Source organism: Mastigoproctus giganteus, chromosome 6 (genome assembly GCF_048544385.1).
Source record: "Mastigoproctus giganteus isolate SK-2022 chromosome 6, ASM4854438v1, whole genome shotgun sequence".
Classification (NCBI taxonomy): domain Eukaryota; kingdom Metazoa; phylum Arthropoda; class Arachnida; order Uropygi; family Thelyphonidae; genus Mastigoproctus; species Mastigoproctus giganteus.
In genome coordinates, this window is record NC_143580.1 from 152,562,386 (window position 1) to 152,576,023 (window position 13,638).

The 13,638-nt window shown below is 36.3% G+C and overlaps 1 protein-coding gene across 5 annotated transcripts in view; it reads left to right on the forward strand.

The window, feature by feature from the left end:
* Positions 1–13,638, forward strand: part of LOC150084661 (regulator of G protein signaling 7-like) — a 759,190-nt gene that overhangs the window by 327,380 nt on the left and 418,172 nt on the right. For all 5 annotated transcript variants that reach the window (XR_016547071.1, XM_090375401.1, XM_090375402.1 and 2 more), the window contains exon 6: positions 4,128–4,269. Coding sequence is in view for 4 of the 5 variants with exons in the window: in XM_090375401.1 (XP_090231527.1) it covers positions 4,128–4,269 (142 nt within the window). In the remaining variant the exon portion in view is untranslated. The remainder of the gene's footprint in view (positions 1–4,127; positions 4,270–13,638) is intronic.

Here is a 13,638-nt window from a genome sequence, read left to right on the forward strand (position 1 = left end):
CGTGGAAGCTACTAGACTTTATATACCGATTAAGAAATATCGTTCAAGGTTTAGGCCTAAATGGTTATCAAATGAACTAATGAGACTCGTGACAGAGAAGAAAAATGCATGGGATGCATATAAATTATCAGGTGACGCAGAAGCCTGTGGCAGATATAAGCTAGTCTGTAATCAGGTCACAAAGGAGGTTCGGCAGGCGAAGGCGGATTACGAGAAATCTTTGGCAAAAGATGCTAAGAAAAACAGCAAGGATTTCTTTACTTATATAAACTCTAAAAGGAAGGGGATGAATATGATTGGTCCACTTGACATCGATGGTTCGACTGTTGATGATCCTGCTCAGATAGCAAACAAACTGAATGAGTATTTTGCATCTACATTCACACGTGAGGAGTTATTAAGGTTTGAAAATGGAAGAAGGTTATCAAATTGTAGCAGGGTGCTTAATGATTTTGTAATAACTGAGAGCAAAGTGGAGGAGAAATTGTTGAAGTTAAACACAAGAAAGGCACCTGGGGTGGATGGGATCTATCCAGTTATTTTAAAGGAGGCGGCAAAGCAACTAAGCAAACCCTTAGCCATAATTATGAGAGCATCCTTGGACTCAGGGGAAGTTCCCACGGACTGGAGATGTGCAAATGTGTCCCCAATTCACAAAGGTGGATCGAAGGGTGACACGAGTAATTACAGACCAGTTAGTTTAACTTCTGTTCCGGGTAAAATAATGGAGTCTCTGGTTAAAGATGCATTGCAGGATCATCTAGACAAGACTGCAGCAATAATTCAAACACAGCATGGGTTTGTTAAGGGAAAGTCTTGTCTGACAAATTTGATTGGTTATTATGATGTGGTCACAAAGGAACTGGATGCAAAAAATAATTTTGATATCATATACTTGGATTTCAGGAAAGCTTTTGACACTGTTGCGCATGAAAGACTACTGTACAAATTGGAGCAGAATGGTATTAAGGGTAAGTTGCTACAATGGATAAAAGGATGGTTAAGTGGGAGAAGACAGAGGGTGGTAATCAATGGGTGCTGCTCTTCGTGGACTAATGTTATTAGTGGAGTCCCACAGAGTTCGGTGTTGGGTCCACTGTTGTTTTGAATATTTATCAATGATATTGATGAAGATATATCAGGCTTAATGTTGAATTTTGCAGATGATACAAAGGTTGGTAGGGTTGTTAATGACAGCAATGGCAGTGTGCTACTGCAACGGGATCTAGATAATTTGGGCAGATGGGCTAAGAAGTGGCAACTGAAGTTCAACCTTGACAAATGCAAAGTACTGCATATGGGTAGAAGTAACCCCAGAGAAACGTACCAACTGTGTGGTACTACACTTAAGGTGGTAGAAAATGAAAAAGACCTGGGAGTAATTGTGCAGTCAGATATGAAGTTTTCTGAGCAGTGCAGACAGGCTGCTAGGGCGGGTCATGGGGTTTTGTCAATGATATATAGGAATTTTGCTAGCAGGGAAAAGGAGGTGATTGTCCCTCTGTATAAGGCAATGGTCAGGCCACGCCTTGAGTACTGCGTACAGGTCTGGAGGCCTCATTTTTGGGAAGGATGTAGATTTGCTTGAGCGTGTACAGAGAAGAGCAACACGATTGGTGAGGGGAATGAAGGGATTCTCTTACCAAGAGAGGCTTAAGTTCTGCAAATTGCAGTGGCTGGAGACTAGGCACCTGCGCGGTGATCTGATTGAGGTCTATAAGGCCTTGAATGGGTTGAGCACGCTGAATTCTGATGGGATCCTTCCACTTGTTCAGATTACCAACCTACGGGGACATAAGTTCAAATTAAGAAAGGACAGATGTAGAATAGATGTGCGGAAATTTGCCTTTAGCCAGCGGGTGGTTAATTGCTGGAACAAACTTCCATCTGTCGTTGTGGAAGTTGATAGGTTAAGTAAATTTAAGGAGGAACTGGACAGGCATTTGGAGGGAATGGTGTGATTTTTTTTTTTTTTTTTTTTTTTGGCTGATGCTGCATAAGCTCCTACACTTGCTTTCTTGCATCATGTGCCACTACTACTACTACTACTACATTACATACAAAAGTACACTAAACCTAACATAATGTATTCAGGGTACTTGTTCAGTTGTTAAGGTATTAAGGGGAACTTGTAGGTGCATTACTTTGTGTGTCTTCATGTAGTCTAGGTAAACAGTAATTCCTGTCCTTTGGACCACGACATAGGTATTTACCTATCTCAGCGTCAAATAGTAGCAAAAGTAGTTATGGGGTCAAGTAATAGTAAACAAAATGGTTTTACTTTAATAGCATTACTTTAAGGTTAAACACATCAAGATACATTTTGTAATACTACTTTCATGAGAAGAAAGGTGGGTATAACATGAGTGATAATTTTAAAGAGGATGTGGCTTATATGATTCAATTTAAGCAATTCTATTGGTTAAGACTGGGTAAACTTACCAAAAAAGTTCCAAGATGTGCTTGTATCTTGCTATTTCTGGGATCATCTAGACTAAGGCTTCTTCTCTTAGTCACAAGAACAGCTCTCTTCACTCTTCTTTCTTCTACTACGAACCCAACAACTCCGACGACAACTTCAGCGAGGAGAGCTCCAATGGCAATGCAATCATTGAACGACAAACTAACTGACTCTCGAACTCCAACTCCAACTAACTCTTCTTTGTTCTTCATTCCTATATATATGTTTTTACCCTTTTCTGCCTTTCCCTCTCATAAGCAGGTGTTCATCTTGTCGGACAGAAAAAAAGGTTCTTGCCTGACATTTTTAGGGCCTGACTCAACCAGAGACGATATTTATGAAGGGGTAAGGAAAGCTTGCATTTTTGTGTAGGGTTGCTTCAGGGGAGTTTTATGTGACATACACTTCTCCCCTCTTAGTCTCCCCACTACCAAACATTCTGCTGATACATGATTCAGCCGGCATTAGAAGTATGACTCTAACAGTGACTTTTCTCTCTAAAAGTGACACATCTCTCTCTCTCTCTCTCTCTCTCTGTTTTTTGTAAACAATGCGTCAGGATGCTGCTCTGGCTGAATAATGACCCTTCTCTGCTAGTCGGCGGCATATGACGGGGAGATACTGTTTCACGGGTGCAGGGTCACCTGCACGCCAAGGGGGACAGCGACGCAGTCCTCTCCGATGGGGGGAAGTAAGTTTTACTTAAACAGGCCGTGGAAAAGTATTGGGTGTTCTGAAACAAGGATTACTTATTAAAGATAAGTCCAAGGGAGTAAAATGAAGTCATTTTATAGTACAAAGAAGTGTGAAAAGACTTGCTGTGAATACAAAGGAATTATTTTTAGAGAAAAAGATTATAATTTTGCATGCTTAGAAGGTCTGGAAACCAGATATATATGGAATCTGATTAAGTGTTTAAGGCATGAGAATGGTCAATTGTTTGTGGCATATTTTCTCTCTCTCTCTGATAAAGTAAATGAGGAGACATATTCAAATTAAGGAAAGAAAATTGTAGAGACTAGGAATAAAGAAATTTGTCTTGAGTTTCTAGTTTTAGTTGGTAATTAAATAGTTATTAATTTGCAACTAATTAATCAGTTCAAGTTTAAATTGTGTGTGTGTGTGTGTGTGTGTGTGTGTGTGTGTGTGTGTGTGTGTGTGTGTGTGTGTGTGTGTGTGTGTGTGTTATGGGAGTTTAACAGTGCATAAGTTGCTGTGGCTATAATGCACTTTAATATATATATAGGTATAAGCAAACAGGCTACATTGCTTATTGATATTAAAATTAAACCTGTATCAAACTTTATTGAGGAATAATAATAGCGAAGGGGAGAATTAGTCATTTCAGTAGGCTATATTTCCTATTGATATTAAAATGAAATCTTTATCATAATTTATCAAGGATCAGTGATGGCAAAAAGAAAAAAAAAATTAGCCATTTTATGCATTCTTTGATGTCCTTTATTTTATCTCTTTTTATTTTATGTAAAATAAAATTTTGAAAATTCACTATTTTTAACCTATATTTATCATTCATATGTTTTTCAGATATAAGAAATTTTATTTGAAATTTTCTTATTTTTAGTTTTGATAAACTGTTCAGTAGACTTGATTTTTGCTTTTGGATGCTTTCAGATTTGTGTTAAACACTATTCTTTTCTCTTAGCTGTATATTTGTGTAAACGTACCATGCAGAACAAAACAAGATTAGAACTTGCTGATTATGAAGCGGAGAATCTGGCCAGGCTTCAGAAAATGTTTTCTCGAAAGTGGGAATTTATTTTCATGCAGGCTGAAGCTCAAGCAAAGTAAGCATACTTTTCTATTTAAACAGTCATTTTTTTTCCTTTTCATTTTATTCTGTTCAGTAAATAATTAATTCCTAGAAGTTAAAATGCTAAAGCAGTTCACAGCCAATTTTACGTTCTCTCATATTTTCATTTTTGCTGTTAATGCAGTTTTTGTGCAATGAAAAATAAATTTTTATGTTATTGTATAGCTGCAATAATTTAGCATGAATAGAAGTCGTGCTAGTAGGTATATAATTACTTATCTCACCCTTTGATACCCTTTATGAATCAGGGATACATTTGCACATTTCCAGTCCCATACACTTTTAGTTATAATTAGGATAGCATCCTTGGATTCATGGACCTGAATCGGATGCTCTCATAATTGTGGCTAAAGGTTTGCTCATCTCTTTTGCTGCCTCCCTTAATATAATTGTATCAATCTCATCTGCCCCAGGTGCCTTTCTTATGTATAGCATCAACAGTTTCTCTTCCAGTTTCCTCTCAGTTATCACAAAATCATTTAACTCCCTGTTCGAATTTGATAAACTTCTGGTATCCGCAACCCTAAAAAAATTCCCCTTCAATGAATGTATATGCAAAATATCTATTGTTTGTCAGAAACCTGAACAGCATCATCATTCTATTGTTTATATAAGTAAAGAAGTTTTGCTACTTTTTTTGCAAGAGATTTCTCATAATCTGCCTTAGCTTGCCTTATCTACTTTGACTTAAATGCAGACTACTTTATATTTACTGTAGGCTTCTGTATCACCTGATACTTTATATGTGCCCCATATATTTTTCTTTTTGCCCCAAGTCATCAGTTCATCAATTTATGTCTAAGCCTTTCTGTGTGTAGTTGTTTATTCTCATCACAGTAATTAGTTCTATAACAAACTGCTATTCTCATTTTTGTTTTCCCAGTGCTTATGTCACACCAAACTGACTCAACATTGCACTGGTCTCCCATGTCAAATAGATGCACTTGACTAAGGCTTTACTCCTGTCTTATCTGTTCTCTCTGTATACATAGTACTCCCCATATTCGAATTCTACATTCCTGATGTGTGAGTGAGCCTATGTCTCCGATATCCCTACAATGTCTGCATTTCGTGACTTAACCAGTACTTCAAATGCATGAAATTTATTTGCTATGCTCCCAAGTATACATACACCTGTTTTTACTATTAGTAACCATAACAAAGCATATGTATTTGTTTATTGCATGAAGAACCCAAGCAGACCTTGAAATCCCCGACATCTTCCTTTTCAGGCTGCTATATGTTTAGGCTGTTGCTCATATTTATGCTGCAAACATCATTTTCACCTTCTGTGATCTAATTATTTTAACCAGTTATAAGACTTCTTTAACACTTTTACTTTTTCTTTCTATTTTATTAATGAAATGGTGAATTTGTTGTTCATGTCAAAAATCTCTATCATTGCACCTCTCTACCTTGCCAATGGAATGAATGGGTGCCTCCTTAGCCAGGTGGGCAGGAGCAGCAGTATGTAGCACATGCTTCTTGATTAGATAGGGGTTCGAGCCTGTGACCACCAAATACAGAGGATGCGGAAAGGTCAGGGAATGACCACTGCATATCCCGGAGCAATATGGCTTTAGTTGCTAATGCTCGTAAAAACCAAACAACAACAATAATGGAATGATCATTGTAATTATCCCACTGGCAAGTTTATCAAGGACTTCTATTTTCTACATTAAGTTTATGCTTCCCCCCATCCCCTACTTTATTTTTACTTTGTTTAGCATCACTACTTGGTTTTAATTTTGGTTCTATTCTTAAAGAATTTCTGTGCTATTTTTAAAGAATTTCTGATTTGAGTCAGATTAAGGGCATCTAGAATTCCTAATGGCAAGTTCAGTATACGCTTGGAATTGCATAACAATGCAAGTTATAATATGGAAGATAATTTGATGAATATTATAGTTTTGGGGCAATTAAAATTTTAACTTAATTGACATATTTAACATTTATTTGAATTTAACATTTAAATTTTATTATACATAGTGTTGCTGGATAATGTCTTCAGAAAAAATGGACAGCTATCAGTTTCATTTATCTGTAACTTCTGGTTTTGGCTTTTTCTATCAGTTACTTTAGAGTAAATAGACATGCTAAATGGATTCCATAAATTAACAGACACATGCAAGGATGGTTTGGCGCACAAAAAAAAATCTCGTTTAGAAGGGAGTAAATTATAATAACAAATATTTCATTTCAGATAAGTTCCATTCTAAAATGTAATGGAATCAGACTGAAAATTTATTTGAAACAGTAATCTATAATTTAAATTTTATTGCACAGCTTTTATCAATTTTTTTTAAGAACACATCTTTCACATCCAAACAATTCATAGGTATATTAAAAAAAAAAAAAAAAAAGTTACTTCTCACAGGTTCAACATAGTAACTGTTATGTACTTCTGGCCATGTGAGAATGGCCAGACTGTTTTTGTCAAAACCAGACAACCTTAATTGCATACTGATTTTGTTAAATTTCTTTCTATTGTTTATGTAAGATATATGTAAACACAAAGTGAATGCATAAAATAAGAATATTGTATTCATATTTTATGCAGTCACTTTTAAATTGAATTAAATTTCTATAACCTGATATATGGATTGAACAATGTATAAGTTTACTTATAAATTATATGCAATTTTGAAGTAATTTCATGCTCATATTTAATTTATTAATATCATATACTATTATTTATGTATTATTCACACTATTTTTGGTAATTTACTTCTTAGTTACACTGTCTTCTTTAAAAGGCATGTTGCATTGGAAATGAATGACAGTTCTAATCAAGTGAGTGCTCTGCCCTGTTGATTATGAAAATCAGTATTTATTCTTTTTGGAATGCTCATGATCATGAAAACATCTACAGTTATGTTTTCATCAGTATAATTCTAATTTTTTTCCTTTCATTATCTAATGTATAAGATTTAATTCTAATCTTATACATTAGATAGAGTGCTCATTTCATTAGAGTTGTGCTTATTTTTATAACCTCCTATATAGATTTCCAGATATGGTAAGTTCCTGCCAGTGTCCTCTGTCATTTTCAAATTGTTTTCAGCAACAATATTTTAACTTTTTGTTGTTTATTATTTTTATATACCTGTAACAAATTATCTTTAATTAAATATGATTAAATACAAATATATGTTTGTAGTGCTGTAACTCAAAAGTTTAAAATTTTTTTCAAGGCATAAAAAAATATAAAAGATGTGAATAACTTTGGAGCCATCTTTAATTATATTTTATGAAAAACAGAATGCAGTGGAAAAATAAAAAGCCTAAATGCAAATACCACCACGCAAATTGAACCTTGACTACAATGCAGTGATAAATGTGCACATGTGTATTATGCTACAGTGTCTTATGTTGTTATTATTATTCTAAATAATTATACCATTTTATACTGGTGCAACGATATGAAATATGCTATTCTAAATACTGATTCCACTGGAACCATTTCTAGGGTGTTGTAGGAAAGGCTAATGTCAATGGTTGTGAGGTTGGACCATATCACTGATGGTGATGATGTAACCATATGATGTAAGCTGTCGTTTTTACATTGGACAAATCTCATCTATCCAAAGTAATAATAGGACAGTAATTTAAAAATATTAAAATCTCAAAATGTCAGTAATTTAATGCCTTATTTTGACTTGGATTATGAAAGTTTTCAAACATAATAACTTAAAAAAAAGATAATTGCTGCTGTACTATATCAGTTTAAAAAAAAAAAGGTCAACATTGTTCACATATAGAATGGGAAGTAATCTCAAGTACCTTTAATCTCTTCTTTAGCATTCACTGAACAGTGTATTATAAGCTTTTAGCAATTGATATTTTTTTCTCCAAAATAAACAAAGTGGTATGATCATGTAGAATAATTTGTTTAAAATTTTTGCCAACAATAGTCTTCATGCCATTAACGACTTTATAAATGAAACCTAATATTTAACTAATGCTCTGAAATGCTGTTACTCTCAGTGCTATTACATGGTATTTTATTTTTTATGATGTGCTATTTAGATCCACTTAAGTTGATATATATTTTTCTAATAAGAAAGATATATATTTTTCTTATAATATATAAACACTGTTAATATATACTGTCTGCAAGTTTTTTTAGAGTCATGAAGGCCTAGCTATATGATATGCAACAATCTATGTAAAAATATGTAAATCAACAAATGGTGTATGTTTTTACATATCATAATTTTATGTGTGCAGGAAAGTGCTATAAAGTCATGTAACTAATTAATGTCTAAATCAATTCAAAGGTAGTGGGGAATGGACAGGATCTTGCAGACTTTCAAAAGATGTGATTTTTGGTTGCACATTTAGCAGAAGAGAGGACAGTACACTTATGGGGTTTTTAAAGACCCCATAAGTTTCTGCTGGGTCCAATCATCCAGGGTCCAATACCCTGGGTCCAATCATCCAGGTGCCGGGCACTCTGATGTCTATCGTCTACCTAAACATCATTGCTGACCAGGTACACTCTTTCATGGCAACTTTCTTCCCCTCTGGCTGTGCCGTCTTTCAGCAGGATAATGTGCCATGCCACACCGATTGTTCGAAACTGGTTCGCGGAACACGAGGAAGACTTCCAGGTATTGCCCTCACCTACAAATTCCCCAGACATCAATCCCATTGAGCATCTGTGATTTGTGTTGGAATAGTAACTCTGATCTGTGGCGTCTCAACCATGGACCTTACAGGAGTTAAAGGATCTTCTGGTTACGTGTTGGTACCAGATACCACAAGACACATTTAGATATCTTGTAGCGTCCATGCCTCACCAGGTACGAGCTGTTTTGGCTGCATGTGGAGGACCAACATCATATTAGGTAGGCGGTAATAATGTTTTGGCTCATCAGTGTATATCACCATCATGAATTATAACATTCTTTTTGCTTGAAAATTATTATACATGAAAAAGTGTTATCAGTAAACAGTCATTACATATCATAATTTTATTAGAATAATGCAAAATGGATAGGTGAAAAAGGACCAGAGTATGTCTGTCAGGGACAAAAGTCGATGATATTGTAGAGCAGATATAATTTTTTAAGGGCTTTATAATTTTTTAAAGGTGATATTGTTGTACATGTTGGCTCTAATGATATTAAGAGCAAGAGGTCTGAACATTTAATTGACAAGTATAGGGCAATGTTGAGAAAAAGTCATAAGTTAGGATTAAATTTGAGAGTGTCCACAATTCTGCCCAGACATAATAGGAGGGAATACATGTTGAGATTCTTGTCAACCAGTTCAACCCCAGAGAGACTGAGTAAGGCTCATTGGATAGAATTTTTCTCATCATGATCTGTGCTTGTTAAAAGGAGAGTCTTTTTACAGCATTAGAATACAATTGAATAGAAGGGATGCAAAAATATTCGCTGATGCTATCAAGGCAGTGCTAGGTGGGTTGGAAAACTGATAAATTGGAGGGATCCACACAGAGGTGGATTTACTGTGAGGCTAATGAAGTATAAAATTCAGGCCCCCTTCTAAGACTGAGAGGGGCCTATAGCAATATGTTCACATGGTCATATGTTTTTGTAAAATTTGCAGAAGTAAAATATTTTAACCACAATCGATTAAGACCATAGTCTCTTTCTACTCTGACTTTCCTCTTGTCGGGTGGCATCGGAGTGGTCGCGGGCATTTTTTGGGATCTGGCTAAGGGGAAGTTGAGTTGGGGATACATTTAGTTTGGGTTTAGTGGAGTATATTTATGTGGTTTGCAGTTACTTCTGTGTATAGTTAAGTTATTGCTAGCCATTTTGGTGTAGGAATGGCTTACAGGAATACACCTGTCGCCCATTGTGCCAACTCACCTGGTGAAGGTGCAGGGCCAGAGGTTGTATTGTGATATGAACGTGTCCTATAGCACTCAAAACTGGATGTATATGGGTAGTGGAGGAAAAACAAGGTTTGAAATGTACAAAGCCAGAAGCTAGTCTGTGGAAAATTCTTCCAATCATCAGATGTGTAAAACTGTAAGCAGAGGATTAGATTCTCATCGAAGACTAGTCAAAATGGAAGTTCTCTCCTGTCAGGAATATACTTAATAATGCAGTGTATACAATTATAAACATGCCATACATTTTTTTTTTTTTTCTGTTTTGCGGGGAATCATGTGAGATAGAATTTATCAGAATTCCTGTGTTTGTAGAGCATAAACCTGTATCAAAATATATAAAACTGCGAGTACGTCTGTCTCTGTGTGTGTAAAGTCATGTTTTATGCATCCCAACATATCAGATTGCATCTTAGCAGATCTGACACATTTTTAGCATTAGTTGAGATATATGATGCAAGAAAGCAAGCTTATAGAGCATCAGCCAAAAAAAAAAAAAAAAAAAAAAAAAACCCGAATGTTTGTCTAGTTCAGCCTTAAATTTATTTAAGCTATCAACTTCCACAGCAACAGGTGGAAATCTGTTCCAGCAGTCAAATCTCTGCTGACTAAAGGCAAACTTCCACACATCTATTCTACAGCTGTCTTTCCACAGTTTGAATCTATGCCTCCTCAGGTTCTTAATCTCAGCAAGTAGAAGTATCCCATCAGCATTGAGCCTGCTCAAACCATTCATGGCCTTGTACACCTCAATCAGATCACCTCGTAGGTGCCTAGTCTTCAGATGCTGCAAATGACACAATTTAAGCCTCTCATGATAAGAGAACCCCTTTGTTCCTCTCACCAATCTTGTTGCCCTTCTCTGTACTTGTTCTAGCAACTCTACATCCTTCTTAAAATGAGGCCTCTAGACCTGAATGCAGTACTCAAGGTGTGTCCTGACCATTTCCTTATACAAAGGTATAATCACCTCCTTTTTTCTGCTAGAAAAATCCCTATATATCATTTACAAAACTCCATGACCTGCTCTGGCAGACTGTTTGCATTGCTCAGAGAACTTCATATCTGACTGCACAATTACCCCAGGTCTTTTTCATTCTCCATCTCCCTGAGTGTAGTACCATACAGTTGGTATGTTTCTCTTAGGTTACTGCTACCCATATGCAGTACTTTGTATTTGTCAATATTAAACTTCAGTTGTCACTTCTCAGCCCATTTGTCTAACTTTTCTAGATCCTGTTGCAGTAGCATAAAGTCTTTACTATCATTAACAACCCTGCCAACCTTTGTATCATCTGCAGACTTGGACATTAAGACTAATATACCTTCATCGATATCATTAATAAATACATGAAACAACAATGAGCCCAGCACCGAACTCTGAGGTACTCCACTAATAACATTAGTCCACGTAGAGCATTGTCCATTGGTTACCACTCTCTGCCATCTCCCACTCAACCATCCCTTTATCTATTTCAGCAATTTGCCCTTAATGTCATACCACTCCAATTTGTACAGCAGTCTTCTATGTGCAACAGAATCAAAAGCTTTCTTGAAATCCAAGTATGTGATATCAAAATTATTTTTTGCATCCAGTTCCTTTATGACCACATTGTAGTATCCAATCAAATTGATTAGACAAGACTTCTCCTTAACAAACCCATGCTGTGTCTGAAGTATTACTGCAGTCTTGTCTAGGTGATTCTGTATCACCTCTTTAACCAGGGACTTCATTATTTTCCTCGGAACAGAAGTTAAACTAACAGGTCTATAATTATTTGCATCACCATTTGAACCCCCCCCTTTGTGAATTGGAGATACATTTGAACATCTCCAGTCCATGAGGACCTCCCCCGAATCTAAGGAAGTTCGCATAATTATAGCCAATGGTTTGCTTACTTCTCTCGCTGCCTCCTTCAATATAACTGGATAGATTCCATATGCCCCAGGTGCCCTATTTTTTTTTTATGTTTAACTTCAACAATTTCTGCTCCACTTTACTCTCCATTATTACAAAATCATTTAGCTTCCTGTTAGAGTTTAGTAAACTTCAGTCCTCCTCTTCCTTACAGAATTCCTCATGTGTGAATGTAGATGCAAAATAATTATTCAGTTTGTCAGCTATCTGAGCAGGATCATCAACAGTCGAACCACCAACATCAAGTGGACCAATCTGATTCATCCCCTTCCTTCTAGATTTTACATAAGTAAAGAAGTCTTTGTTGTTTTTCTTTGCACTCTTTGCCAAGGATTTCTCATAATCAGACTTTGCTTGTCTAATCTCTTTTGTGACTTGATTACAGACTAGCTTATATCTACTGTAGGCTTTTGTCTTGCCTGATAATTTATATGCATCCCATGCATTTTTCTTCTCTGACACGTGTCATTAGTTCATTTGACATCCATATGTTCCTGAACCGTGAACAGTATTTCTTAGTTGGTATTAAAAGCCTAGTAGCCTCCAAGATTAAGTCCCTAGTAGTCCCAAGATTAAGTCCCATTTAAAATTCACCATTGGTAACATCATCAGTTGATCCCACTGTATAGAATGTAAACACTGTCTGAGACCACCGTAGTCACCTTTACGAAAAAAAACCCTTCCCTTTACCCTTGATGGTAGTTACAACTTTAAGTAAATCCCACATCGGTACACTGTGATCACTGTCACCTAGTGGTTCCTTTATCTGCAAATTCCTAATGCATGCATCATCATTGCTGATAACCAGATCAAGAGTATTACCCCCCCTCTGGTTGCCCCTCAAACATGCTGCTGTAGAAAACAATCCTCCAGCAAATCCACAAAAGTCTTGCTAGCGAGTGCGTGACCAACCCAGAAGTTCCAGTCAATATCTGGAGAGTTAAAATCCCCCCATTACAAGAAATCCTGATTTACTGGCTCACTCTATTTCCCTGCACAATTGTTCATTCTACTCATCAGAGTCATTAGGCCTATTACACACTCCTACTCTCATTTTCCCTTTCCCAGTGTTTATGTCACACCAAACTGACTCAACATTGCATTGTCTACCCATGTCAACTGGATGCACTTTGTTAGATTTTATGTGTTTCTTAACTAACAACATAACCCCTCCTTCCTTCCTACCCTGTCTATCCCTTCTGTACACATTCTACTCCCTAAATTCCAATTCTGCACTGCTTATATCTGTGTGAGACCATGGCTCTGATATCCAAACAATATCTGCCTCTGATGCCTTGATCAGCACTTCAAATTCATCAAATTTATTTACTATACTTCTAGCATTGGTGTACATGCAAGTATACTTGCACCTGATCTTACTCTTAGTTACTCTAACACACCCCATGTATTTATTTGTTCTATGATGACCCCCAGCAGCTCCTGAAGTCCCCAGCAACTTTCTCTCTAGGCTGCTGCTTGTCACAATAGAAGCAGTGCAAGAATCACTTTCGCCTCTGCCTGTGGCTACTGTTAATCTTTTAGTCTGTGAATCCTCAAAA